This window comes from Eschrichtius robustus, chromosome 20 (genome assembly GCF_028021215.1).
Source record: "Eschrichtius robustus isolate mEscRob2 chromosome 20, mEscRob2.pri, whole genome shotgun sequence".
NCBI classification, from domain to species: domain Eukaryota; kingdom Metazoa; phylum Chordata; class Mammalia; order Artiodactyla; family Eschrichtiidae; genus Eschrichtius; species Eschrichtius robustus.
In genome coordinates this window covers 42,369,975-42,384,211 of record NC_090843.1, presented here as the reverse complement: position 1 = coordinate 42,384,211, position 14,237 = coordinate 42,369,975, and the positions used below count along the sequence as shown (strand labels likewise).

At 36.1% G+C, this 14,237-nt stretch overlaps 1 protein-coding gene across 4 annotated transcripts in view; it reads right to left on the bottom strand.

Moving 5' to 3' along the window:
- CLTC (clathrin heavy chain) overlaps nt 1-14,237 on the bottom strand; it is a 65,186-nt gene that overhangs the window by 7,494 nt on the left and 43,455 nt on the right. For 3 of the 4 annotated variants that reach the window (XM_068529838.1, XM_068529836.1, XM_068529839.1), the window contains exons 18-32: nt 11,261-11,383; nt 10,075-10,220; nt 9,664-9,847; nt 9,274-9,466; nt 8,663-8,820; nt 8,301-8,465; nt 8,066-8,173; nt 7,816-7,983; nt 7,529-7,678; nt 7,306-7,437; nt 7,079-7,189; nt 5,967-6,137; nt 5,360-5,581; nt 4,066-4,086; nt 328-403 (exon numbers count right to left, since the gene is read on the bottom strand). In XM_068529838.1, the coding sequence (XP_068385939.1) occupies nt 328-403; nt 4,066-4,086; nt 5,360-5,581; nt 5,967-6,137; nt 7,079-7,189; nt 7,306-7,437; nt 7,529-7,678; nt 7,816-7,983; nt 8,066-8,173; nt 8,301-8,465; nt 8,663-8,820; nt 9,274-9,466; nt 9,664-9,847; nt 10,075-10,220; nt 11,261-11,383 (2,128 nt within the window). The remainder of the gene's footprint in view (nt 1-327; nt 404-4,065; nt 4,087-5,359; nt 5,582-5,966; nt 6,138-7,078; nt 7,190-7,305; nt 7,438-7,528; nt 7,679-7,815; nt 7,984-8,065; nt 8,174-8,300; nt 8,466-8,662; nt 8,821-9,273; nt 9,467-9,663; nt 9,848-10,074; nt 10,221-11,260; nt 11,384-14,237) is intronic. The other variant, XM_068529837.1, reaches the window with a different exon arrangement.

Below are 14,237 nucleotides of genomic sequence, written 5' to 3'. Positions count from 1 at the left end.
TTTCTCAGTAATTCATGAATAAGCAATCAGTGACCAGGCATTAGGTAAATTAGGTTATGATCTCAACTGACTGTTTTTTGAGATTACCTTTGCATTTAAGATTATCTTAGCGAGTAAAGCAACAGAAAAAAAAAAAAAAAAGATCATCTTAGTGAATAATGTCAATGCCCGCTTTAAGACTGTTTTCAGAAAAAAATAATAGACTTATTCCTTAACTCAGTGAGCCTTTTGTACTTTAGAGCTTACTACATTTCTGAGATAGAATCTCCACAGAATGAACTGTTTGTCTACTGTATTTCTGTGAGGTTAAAGAGAGAAAGAGATTACCATAAACAATAGGTTGAGTCTCTGTAGCTTGTTCTTCTTCTTTTCTCAGTGATTCTGAAGCATCTAATTTATCCACCTGGAGAAAAACAGGTAATGGTAATTAGCACCTCAAAAGTATTATAAACCTAGTTTATGGCAGAAAGTGGAAAAGCCTTAGTATGTTAAATTTTGTCAAAATAAAACAGACTAGAGTAGAAAGAACATTCTCAGGCCCCCTCAAATTCAATGGCAATGTTCATACTTCAGTCAAGGTGATTTTTAGCACTATCATTATAAACCCTCAGGAAGGAGGGATTTATAAATGCCATAAAAGCTCACGCCAGGCTAAAACTGGGCATGCTAGGATGCAGCCAGCCTGAGGGAGGGAGATAATGAGAAGGAACCACTTTCTCAAATGAAGTTTAAACCCTATCAAAGATGATGATAGTGAACTCATGACCTGGCAAGACTTCCCTCCCCAAAGGAAATGGTATTCAAAAAAGTGAAATGAGTCTAGTGACTGGATAAGTACTTGTGCAGAATGAGCTCTTTTGCCAACTGTGCACAGCTTCTGTCAATATTGATTACGTGCGGACTGAAGTTTAAGATTCAAGTGGCTCCATATTCAATCTTTTTATATAAAGACAGGCTGCATGTGTTGATGCTCTATTTTCTAAGAAGGAACTAGGAATGCCTGATTCTCCCCCAACTTCTTTGAGGAAGACATTTTTTGCTTTTAATTAAGCCAAAGAAGCAAATGGCTACTATATGCTAGCCACTCTAAGTAAAACTGGATAGTATCAGACAGAAATAATACTGTAGAGGAGTCCAAATATATTAGTGGAAGAAAAGAGCTGGAATACATAGATCCTTCCACTAACTAGTTGTGTGACCTTGGCAAACCATTGCACTGACCCTCAAATTTCCTTGTCTATACAGTGAGTCAGTTGAATGAGATAATCTACAGAGTTCCTTGTAGGATTAACATGATTTGAATCTGGAATTCTGTGAAGGACTGGGGAGAATGACATTAGGACACTGGGATTAGGGAATCTCCACCGTACCACTTCCATTTACCTTTTAAACTGTACTATATTTGTCTCTTAGACTGTATTTAAAATTAAAAGTCTTATAGTTGGTCTATCATTATACTTGAAGTAAAACTAAACTTCAAATCTCAATGTTATCTATTATAGTGGCTGTCAAAGTCCTAAGTGTGCTGAGATGGGGAGGCAGAGTGCAGGAAAGAACTTTTTTATGAATGTTCACTGCATGTTCTTCAAAAAGGCCCACAGTGAAAAATCACTCACAAAAAAAAGACATGCAGACTTCAGTGAAAAGGCTATTATAGACTGGGTCCCAGAAAGCTTAAAGCAGCGCCTAGTCTCTATTTGAAATTATTTAAAATAGTGTTTCAATCCTCACATAGGCCATTAAGGTTAGGACAGTAATTTATACATATTTTAATTGTTTCATATTAAATACCATAAATGTGGGTCTAATCCATCCTAATTTGTCAGGGAGCAAAATGTGAGAAAAGTAAGCTGAGGTAGACTCTAGACACCTTCAGATAAAATATGGTTTTTCTACCCTAGGAAGATGGGTTAGTTTGCTTTTGTATACCATTTTTCTATTTTATAACCTAAGTGCTCATGTGTTACAAATTACCCCAGTATCAAATTAAAGACTACTATGCAGTATAAGTACCATGAGAAACTCCCACTGTTTGGCACCCAAACTTAAAACAAAAATTACTGCAGCTTTATAATTTAAAGCACAGTTTGTGCCATCAAGGGCAGTCAGATGGGGTTTTGTTAACCTAAATAGTTATATAAAACTATAAGTATAGCTAAAGAGGTTATACAAAAAAAAATATGGATGAGTGTACATTAATAACTTCTAAGAAGAAAAACCAAACAACAACAAAAAACCACCACTGCATAATACATTTCCAGACTTTCAAGGAAAGGAATCTAAAGTGAACACGTGTCTAAAAGTTAATGTCTGAGTCAGATGTTGAAGACAGAAGTCCTATTACAGAAGTACATTAAAGACTTAGAAGAGCTAGCAATGTCACAATGCCCAGGCACAGACATAGGCAGGTTGGGCACAGGGACGAAACAAAAAGTAACAACTGTGAAGGAGTAGTATCGAGCTAAGCAAAAAAATTTTTGATTTTTCTATTTAACGGGACAGCCTCTGGCACAGCAACATCCAATTATTGTTTCCACTGACCCAATTTAGACTGCTCAAAAAAGAAAAGCAGAGAAGGCTTTTATGAACACAAGCTTTTGTTAAGAGCTGTAACAAAAGTTTCTGATCCTTGGATTAAAAAAGAAAAATTACAGGTAAGCATGTCACTGAGTTCAGTTATATCTGTACTACTGAAAATTCACTATAATGTAAAAGGCTTTTCCACAAAGACTGCAATATGCTGCAGAGGAAAAGTTAACATGCAGTCAGTTACTTTGGTGTATGTGTGCATGAAAAAAAGGCAAAAGTACTGAAGCAAGAAGTGAGATCTGAAGATGACTGTTGCTATACAGGCTCTCAAGAAACACACACAGCCCACAGCAATGCTTTAAGAGTTTCAAAAGTAGTATGATGTAATTGCAATGACTGTTGTACATGCTTGATTTAAAACAATGCATAACACTGCAGTTCAATTACCTATTTTTCACACACACGCTTTCTAACTGCCTTGCTTACTAGCTGCTGAAGGGCCTCACACACAATGCATTTTACTCAGGTTTGCCCTAAGTTCCAATGGTGACTCCAGTTTGGTTCAACATAATTCCAAGGCACTGTCCCCCCTCCAAATTCTTTTAAATTGTTTCAACTGTCCTTTACCTTCCCACCCTTTTCTCACCACAATTTGATACCAGATGTAACTTTGTAAGTTTGTTTCATTTATACTGGGATGGAGACAAGCCAATGAGGGAAGCAGTGACCAAAAGGTACCTAAATTTGACCTTGGACAAGCCAACGGATGAATAAGAGCAAATTTGTAGCTTCAGAGATGTACCTTATTACAGAAAGTATAAGTTAATATTGTTTCATTATATACAGAAATAATCCATGTTGCTTAGCAACAATTACAGCAAGCCAGTCTGATGATTTTTAAAGTTTTGATTCCTCTTGAAAATGGACTAGCACCATAAGAACTGGACACCTGGAGAAACATGAGGAAAGTCTCTTCGGAAGCAGCTAGTATCTCTCATATCTACTTTCAGCAAAAAATTAGTAAGAATCAAGAGATCAGAAACTGGATCACAGTCCTTCAATACCAAAAAAACCCCAAAAAGCCTTTTAGGGCATGTATATACATATATAAATTCAACAACTGTCAGGCACGCTTACAAAATAAAACCAGAGGCTGTTTAATTTTACTTAGAGTATTGAGAAAATCCTATTATGGTCCAGATACCCTGACAGGGAAGAGAAATTTCCTGAAACTTTGGAATTAATATGGAAACTCAACATGCTCAGTTTTTAATAATATATTTAAGAGAGACTGTGAACCAACTACTGATTAGCCTCCTGCCCTTCCTAAAGCCTATTAGCCGATTAGTAGCAAACATCTACTAATGTCCTAGAGCTCTATTATAGTTATGTCTCAAGGGACTTGCAGAGGCTTTAGTGAAAATTTATCGGGGGAAAAAGCAGCAGCAGCAGTGTAGAAAAGGAAGGAAAAAAAATCATGCAAATTCCTTAGACTTAGTCCTCCAGACTTAAAGATGGAAAAGAATCAACTTTCACCTTTTCCTTTATTGCATCAACCTGCAAAGGAATTCAGAAGGTGCAGCTTAGAAAAAAATCAAATTCCATATTGAGCATAAAAAGGTAGAATCAGCAACAAAGGTTTAGGGGAGAAACATCTAACCACTAAAAAAGGTATGAGAAAAGTGAAAATAAAGGGCATACGGGAAGCAAAACTTAGAATTTTTTTTTTTTTTTTTAACTTCAGAGCTTATTGCAGAAGAGTTTATGCTAGAGTCAGTGTGAAAGAAAGCAGCTTAATCACTAGTAAAATTTACAGCACTTCGGTTAACAGCAGCTTAGAGCCAGGTCTCACAAGTTGGCATTATGCATAAGAAAAGAAGCTATTCTCATCTATGGCTAAGACAAGGCGAATGTTTTTCCTCTTACACTGGACTTTAAGCAGTTTATACACAGAAAATGTTAATTCTTAACAAATTATAACTAACACAATGATATCTAATTAGATGGTAGCCCAAGGAAATATTCAGTTATACTGGGGGTTGTTAGTAGTGCTTTTTCCCCCGCTTTAACTCAGGCATGCTGAAGAGATCAGATATGAAACTCTGATTTTAATAAGCATGTTTTGCTTTGACAAAATGGATTCTTTAGGACCATTTAAATATGTTCTATAGCATGAAAGCTAGTAACTGTTGAGGACAGGGTAAGTAAAAGACATCTTAACATCAAAAATGGACATTAAGATGAATAAGTGAATTTTATAAAATGATTATACCCATACCCCCAGCTTGTTTAATGCACTTTTAGGAACTGTGTCATTAATTGTTAACCTCCTACAATACTTTTAAATAAGGGGTTAAGCTATCAAAATATTGAGAAGATTAACAGGGTATTAAGAATATACGTGTAGCTTCCCTAGGGGAAATAGACATACATATTAAAGTCAAGAACCAACCAAATAGAAGGGAATCTACACTGCTACGTTATGGTCGTCTGGGTTACAAGAATTGATTTGAGGAAGACATTATTTTGACAAAAAGGTTTCCATCAAACGTTAAAAAAAAAAACAACAAACCCATACAACATGGACATAATACTGTTCGCCCCTCAGAAATACATTCTGAGGTATTCTGAGGGTAAACATTCTGACAAGTTATGTTTGAGTTCCCTTTCCATTCAATGTCATTTGTCAGATATTAAAAATTACTGGAGGATAGGAATATTTTATGATCAACTAAATTACTTCTACTAGAGAAAAAAAACATTTGAAACAAAGTCTGTACATGGAATTTTACATATCCTCAAGATAATTAGTTCTCAGAGGTGCCATTACCTTTGTCAAGTATTCCTTCATGACCTGGATGAAATAGGGCATGGCAAAATCCATGATATTGTGCCTCCATGCAGTTTCCAGGACAACATCTGGCCTTAAAAGATCGTAACAAGTAAAGAGACAAGCTCCAAAGCACTCTCTTTTTTCTTCCTGCAAAAACCACTGTAGGAGTTCTTCAGCCAACTCAGTATCTTTAGATTCAGAGGCATACTGCATTGCATCCTATTTAAAGGAAAGGATGAAGGTCAAACATTAAATTCAAATACACTGAACTGGTAAACTAAGTAATACAATGGGGAAAAAAACCTCACAGTTATATCATTTAAATTAAGGATTTCCTGAAAGAAAAGGAAAAGACAGGGTAAAGCTTTTCTTTTTTTTTTTTTTTTTAAAACAGAGAGACGTTTGACATAAACAGAAGACAGGCTCCAGAATCAAGAAGTCGACTTAATTATCATCTCCTCAAGCAGGAGCTTAAAGGCAGTTCTCATACTTGCAAAAACTAATACTTTTATAGGCCATAACCCCTTATAATATACCATTCCAGGGTTAACACAGATCATCTAGTATTTGCCTTAAGAGCCCCACCCCCACCAACTTTATTCACCTTGTACAGGCTATCTTTCTTGCACAGCTCCACACTCTGTTTCCAGCGATTGTTGCCTTTGAAGAGATAAGCAGCAATTCTTCTGAATTCAATGAGTTCATGTTTTTCCAAACGCTGAGCAAGCGAGATATTGTCAAAGTTGTCATAAGCATCTATCGATGTTCGCAGAGCCTTAAAAAATAAAACAAAGCCATTCAAATGCCAAACCAGTATTTCATTTTAGTTTAAATTTTATGTCCCATCATTCTTGATCAATGAGCCATTATTGTATATGACTGTATGTAATATGATCAATATCTTACATGATATATATGTATAATATGACTTGATCAATGAGCCGTTATTGTAATATGACAGCCTAGATTCAAGAATCAAACCACAAAGTTGTAATATGAACAAGTATCAACATTCCTCAATCTAACTGTTTAACAATAAAGTCCTTCAAGGCACTATAAAATTTCTAAAGGTACAATTTTTTTCTCCAAAGTTTTCAGTATCAAGGACTAACTTGAATGGTTATGAAATTGGAGGGATCTGTAATTTGGAGGGTAAGATTTTATGCTCTAGGTAAACTCCTGATACAACTCAACATGATATTCAGTCATAGAGATCAGCATGGGATCTGAGACTGAAAGAAAACCATGTTGACAGTAAGAGAAAGACAAAGGCAACTAGCTTAATCTTAACTTTAATTTTCTTTTTGCAAAATCCTTCACAAGGGAAAGTTTACTAAAAGACAGTACTAATATGCTCTTGGGCAAGAAAAAGAGTGACTAAAAGAGTTAATACTGTGTAAGTTTTATGGACTAGTTTAAGAGCTCAAAAACTTTTTCAACTCAATCCACAGTCTAGATGTTAGGTATTTGTCTAAAGCATTAACTTGGACAAGATCTAAGCAGAATTCTGCAAACTTGGCATTTAATTAGGAGACATCAGATTTACCAATCCTGAAAACTTCACTAAATTTAGATCCGTGGCACTCAAGCACCTACTATTTACAGTCCTAAGGGATGATGGGCTTTTTTTTTTTTTTTTACTGCAGAACATACCAACTTTACAACTCAATGATAACCTGAGTTTTGAGAATACATGAAAGAACCAAAAAGTTTTACCTGATAATCTTCTTCTGTAATAAAGAGGTTGTTCAGTGATTCATTCACAGATTTGTTGTTGTGGTTCTGGACTGAACGCAAATATGGTTTCACCAGTGGTAGCTGTTTAACCTTTAAAATAAGAGTTTGTTACAAATGTAGTACATTGCTAAAGTTTCATGGACAAAAGTTATCCAAGAATGTCTTAGCTCCTTGCTATGAAGTTCTGAGGTTTTAAAAATTATTACCTTGCTGAAATAATTGACTGCACGAGTATGATCCAACCGTGGAGACAGCACCATCAGCAAATCATTTAACAACAGTGGCTTGAATTCTAAGTAGAATTGTATTGCTCTGTAGTATAGTTCCACATTGGCAACCTAAAACAGCAAAAATCCATACATGAGGTAGAGTTACTTCCTAATGAGCTTTCTCTTTCTGAAGACTTTCTCTTCTGAAGAAGGTACACACCTTGGTAATGATATCTTTGAACTGCCCTTCTTTCCACGCATCAGTCGGATGATTCATCATGGTAATTATGGCATTATCATATTCTTCGTACTTGTCATACAAAAACACCAATTCTGCCCAAAGGTGAGCTTGTTCTGCAGCTCTTAGCACCTGCATAAGAAAGATTTAAGTGCTTTAGATCGATATGGGTCTCTAATTCTAATTAATAGCAAAAAAACCTTTTTTTTAATTAAAATTCAAGTATTAGTTTTAGCTATAGAGTTGCCTTACAATTAAAGGTTGGTTACCTTAGGAATATTCACTCTGGACCAGAAGAGCTCCAGGTGCTCCCTCATTTTCTGTGGCTTAAACTTAGAATACAGAATAGCTAATTCGGTGAACATCCCCATATGAGCTCGCTCAAGTCCCAGTGCTGCTTCCAACATGGTTATCAGCTCTTCAAAATATCCACGATCCTAAATAAGAGAAAAATGCAATTAAAGACAAGAATATCTGTGGCAAAAGATCTCAGTTAATACAAAAGACTCAGTTCATTACCTGATAGTAGTTGATAAGTTCCTCCAATTCATCTGCATGTACTACAATATGAAGCCCACACATTTGAGCGAGACGGAACTCTTTCCCATCTACACAGGCAAAGCAGACCTACAATTTAAAAAATTGCAATTATGTGAACTCAAGTGTAAACATGGCTGGTTAACTCAATTAATCAGTTTAAAGAACATTCCTAAATAGCATCTTAATTCTTTACTCAAACTGTTGTTTAGATTACCTCTTTCCATGTTCGAGTACTGTTAGCTTTCCTAGCTCCATCAACAGCTGCCTGATATTCACCCAGGTGAACCAGAGTAGAAGCCAAGCGTCCAAAATTGGAAACATTATTGTACAACAACTTAGCAGCATCATACATTTTTTCATCATAACAGCGGTCACCAACCTGAAAAAAAAAAACAAAAACCATTTTCAGTAAGCCTAAACTCAATCTTCTTTCCAAAGTTACAACTCAATTTAATACTAAGAAACAATATTTTTCCTTAGAAACTTTCAGTTGCCACTTGTTGATCCTACTAAGCTAATGAAGCTGCTCAACTATTTTTACACTCCTAAAAAAAAAAATCGGAACAGGAAACCCACTTGCTGGATATGAGCGTTATTTGGCCCATTGATGAACTCTTCTAACTCTGCAAGGCGGTTTGTTTTAGCCAGTGCAAATATCAATTCTGTCTCCACATAGGATTCACGAGCCTTCTTACGCGCCATCTGCAAGTACTTCACCAGTTCTTCCCAGTTTCCTAGGTATAGAAAAGTAAGTAAGTAAATCCAAACACTAACATACCAACATTTATCTTTTCACTGAAGCAAATGAGAATTGCTATTAATTTCCCTTTCAAAGAGATAGTATAGAGAATAACAAATACAAACAGTGAAAGGCATCAATCAAAATAGTGAAACTTCTATTATGCCTCTGTATTATTACTGACCAAATGAATAGCTGAATCCCCTTTTTCCTTAAAGTTATCGGATTAGAGATAGATGAGAATTTTGAGACTTCAAAACAGAAAATTAAACTTCCCCATGGAGCTTTTAAATTCACAAAACACAGACTCTCTTTATCTGAACTAAGACGGAGGGCAAACAGCCATGCAGTCTCTAACTCCTACTTAGTACAGAACAGACATATAACTTAATGCTTAGCTTAGGCACATTTTCTGAGGTGGCAAACACATAAAAGTGAGAAGTCATACCACTAGTATTGGCAGCCTGAACAACTTCCATGTAGGATGAAGGATCATCTGCTTTGATGTAAGAATCAATGGCTTCTTTCACCATTCCTTTCTGCAGCTGGGCTTTTGCGAGCTGACTCCAGACTGCAGGTTCATTGCAGCGTTCAGCAAACTCATATGCCCGATCTAAGTTTCCAATATGTTCGATCAAGACCTAGGCAACCAATTTTTAATCAGAGTTACAGTACAATGAATCTTACCACACAGCAATTACACTTAAACGGTTAGGATTTTATTGCTCTTCTATTGCCACAGCAATAAATTATGCCCATTCTCACAGGACAATACATACATTGAATCAAGAGAAGGTATTATATTTAGTAAATCAACTCAGGTAATCTGTAGATTTACCTGCACTGCTGAAGTATTGACGTCAAATTTCCGAAAAATGGCAAATGCTTCTTCAAACAGCTCATTGCTGATGGCAATATTGGCAATATCTGGGGCATCATAATTATCCAGGCGGTTAATATATTCCATAACACGGGTACGGTCAGCCTTGATTGCAGTGAGGATGAGGAGGTTTTGCAGATTCCTTTAAGAAAGAAAGATTTGAATGCAATGTTGGAAAAGCTCATTAGTCATAAAGAATAAACACTGCAGCTAAAGAGTATTTCGCCTCAGGAGGTAGGGTGATAAGAGGGTATTAGAAAAGTGAGAATTCAGACAACATTCTCTAATCTTTGTCTCTGTTCCTTCTCCAAACTGACAGGCTATAAAGACTAACTCTAAAGAGCCAATAGACCCCTCTTCACAGGATACCTGTGTTCACTGAATACAGAGTTATCAAGGACAATTTTCTCCAGCAGTTCAATGAGTTCATTAGGAAGGTCTGCAGTCATAAAAGCCTTGACAGTTACTGACACTTCTTCAGGGTCCTGAGTCTCAGACAAGGCTGTCTGTACAACCTGCAGAGGATATACAGGGAATAAGTACTGAGAGTCAAGGTGGTTTTGATGATATTATCTAATAAGAATAAGCTGGCCCCAGTAGAAAATGAAATAGGCAGAGAAGAAGGAACGAGATAAAATACCTTTAAATTTACCACCCAAAGGTCTTTTTACATAAATCCACATATACCTGTAACATGTATACTTTTGTTCTCTTGAAAAAAAAAATCACCCTAATTACAGAATTTCTATCTTTTCCCTGATTAAAATATTATCCGTAATAACCACTCCTCATTATCACTTTAATGGTTACATACAATTCAACCATACAGATGTGGCATTATATACTCAGTAATTCCTCTATTTTTGGCTATTTGCATAGTTCCCAGATGCACCAATGAACATTTTTTCTAGGAAGCTTTGTATTAACTTGGAAATTTTCCTTAGAAATGCTTCCTAAGAATGAAAAATTAATATTCTTCAATTTATTCTCTTCTATATTTATACTTCTACCAACAATTTAAGAACCATTATTAACAACCCTCAATTTTTAAGGTTTTCAAAAATGTTTTCAATTTTTATATAGATATAAACCCGCATCTCCTTTGCAGGTCTATGCTTACCCTATTGAGATTTATTTAACATTTACCCACTAGGTCATTTGTATTTTCTCACGAATTCTTATCCTTTGCTGATTTACCATTGTCTTGAATGTTTCTAATCAACTGAGTCACTTCTCAGGTATTAATAAATCGCAATTCTTACTCATTTTACTAAATGTTTAATTTACTGTTATCCTTTTAACTATGATGAATTGAGGGAGTCTTATATAATTAAATTCTCTCTTTTGGGATATATTTTCTTGGAGAAGATATATTTCACTTTTGTTAACATTTATGATATATATACATTTTAGTACAATTTTTATTTTCTTCTACTTTTTACTGTCATCTCTCATAGTTAAATATGATCCATTTGAGTATATTTGGTATATGATAAGGCAAAAGGTTTTACTCATAGTTAAAAAGATGAGCCTTAAACACATTTGCCAGTTTTACCTGATCAATGAGGGGTCTCCTGTAAGGATTGCTTTCCAGCAGCACACTACCCCACAGTTCTGGATCCTTTCGCCGTACCAGATAGCGGGAAAGACTTTTGAAGAGGGAATTCTCATTGCAAACCTAAATGAGATATTAAAGATTAATTTCATGGTAAAAGATAAAACCTTTTTATAGACTGATTTTACTTTTTTTTTTCTTTTCTGACTTTAAAAAGGGTATTTCCTATCATTATACCCTGTTTATTTTTTTATAGCAAAAACAAAAATCCATTACTTTTACATGTATCTTTAATAGGTCACAACCATATTTTTCTTATTAAAATTCAATCAACAGAAAAAACATACTTATTAATTTTTGGAGGCTTTTAAAAAGCACCCTGATGTGGGATCTATATTTGGACTTCATATTCTACTCTACTGGACTATCTATTCATGCACCAGGATGCCAAGTTTTAATTATAGAGGCTCTGTAATGTGCTTTAATAACTGGTAGGGCTAGTGCACCTTCATAGCTTTCTTTTCAGTGTTTTACTAGCTATTCTTGTGTGTTTATTTTCCCATGTGTATATGCATACATATATTCATATATGAATGTGTATGTACATAGATGCATTATTTCCTAGCTCTGACCACTGAAAGACCCTAGAAGGAAATATACCTAGAGCCTAGATCTGGGTTTCTAATGGTACTCCCCACTAAAAGGGATCAAAGTTCCCCAGAAAAATGAATGATCCAGGGCTGGGGAGGGTATAAAATGAGCATAGTATAACTTGTTGGGCCAAGAAACAAAGAGTGCTCCGAGAGAAATGACAACACGACACAAAGTCATGAGAGGCAGGTTGATAGGGTTTTTATCAGTCAAAACTGGAGTAATTTGAAAATCAAAACAATGGATTACAACCCACAGAACTCATGAGTGCACGAATATATGCATGCTGACTGATAAATGTAAATGTGGAGAAAGGGATAAAGTTGGAAAATTGTTATTTTGCAACCAACACATTAAGAATGGTTGAATAAGAATCAATAGATTCAAAACTGGGGGGCAGGGGAGCCATACATGCGCGCGCACGCGCGCGCGCGCGCACTCACACACAGTAGGATACTCGCATTGTCTTAAATGTCTCTTCACAAACTACTTAATATCTGCAAGGGGAAATATATTTATACAATAGGAGAAATTGACAACTTGATAAAAAGTGACCCCCAAAATGAAGGACAAGAGGACATTAATTAGGTGCTTCTGCATGTTACAGCATGAGAAAAACAAAACATCACTTAAGTAATAAATTTTGGATGGAAACGTACAATCTAAATCTAATCAGGAGGAACGATAAGAGAAACTCAAAGTGAAGAACATTCTATTTTTTTAAAAAAGACTTCATTTATAAGAAATATACAGAATAGGTGAATCCATGGAGACGGAAGGCAGTTTGGAGGTTGTCAGGGGCTGGAAGGAGGCAGGGAATGTGGAGCAACTGCTTACTGAGTACTGGATTTCCTCATGTGGTGATGAAAACTTGGAACTAGAGAGAGGTGTAGTGATTACACAACATTGTAAATGTACTAACTGCCACTGAATTGTTCACTTTCAAATGGTTAATGTAATGTGAATTTTACCTCAATAAAAAGTTACAAATAGAGAAAAAGACTATTTTTACAATTATGTCTGTCAATAAAAGACAAAGAAAGTGTGAAGAATTGTTTCGGATTAAAAGAGACAAGATAGATATGACAACTACATGCAATATGTAATCCTATACTGGAGGGAAAAAATTTCTTTTAAAGGACATTATTGGGTCAATTGACAAAACTGGAATAAAACAGACTGTAAAAAGTATTCTACTGGTGTCAGACTGACTGAGGTTGCCATCTACAATGTGGTTATGAAAGAGAATATCCTTATTCTTTTTTTTTTTTAATATCAATTTTTTTCTTTATTTTATTTTATTTTTCTTAATTATTTATTTATTTTATTTATGGCTGTGTTAGGTCTTCGTTTCTGTGCGAGGGTTTTCTCTAGTTGAGGCAAGTGGGGACCACTCTTCATCGCGGTGCGTGGGCCTCTCACTATCGCGGCCTCTCTTGTTGCGGAGCACAGGCTCCAGACGCGCAGGCTCAGTAATTGTGGCTCACGGGCCTAGTTGCTCCGCGGCATGTGGGATCTTCCCAGACCAGGGCTCGAACCCGTGTCCCCTGCATTGGCAGGCGGACTCTCAAATCACTGCGCCACCAGGGAAGCCCCTTATTCTTAATAAATACACAACAAAGAGGTATAAGGCCATGAGGTATGCAATTTATTCTCATATGATTAAAAATTTAGATGTGTCTATACATACATACACATATATATAAACATATATACATATATGTGTGTGTATACATATGAGTGTATGAGAACATAAGTGATAAAACTAGTGGGGTTAAATGTTAATGGGTGAATATAAGCTTAATCAACTACTTTGGCCAGTTTAAGTTCATAATTATCAGCAAAGTATTTTTAAAAAAGTTATGTATCTTCCAAAGATGCTCCGTATTACCTAAAACCACTCTGAAACTCGCAAAATTCACTAATCCAACATGATATAACAGGTTTTTAAAAAACGCAGTCTTGGGCTTCCCTGGTGGCACAGTGGTTAAGAGTCCACCTGCCAATGTAGGGGACACGGGTTTGATCCCTGGTCCAGGAAGATCCCACATGCTGCGGAGCAACTAAGCCCATGCGCCACAACTACTGAGCCTGTGCTCTAGAGCCCGCGAGCCACAACTACTGAGCCCGCGTGCCACAACTACTGAAGCCTGTGCGCCTAGAGCCTGCGCACCGCAACGAAGAGCAGCACCGCTCGCAGCAACTAGAGGAAGCCCGGGCAGCAACGACGACCCAACGCAGCCAAAAATAAATAAAAAAATTTATTTTGAAAAACAAAACAAAACAAAATGCAGCCTTCTCTGTACACGTTCAGCTAGCAGTACTC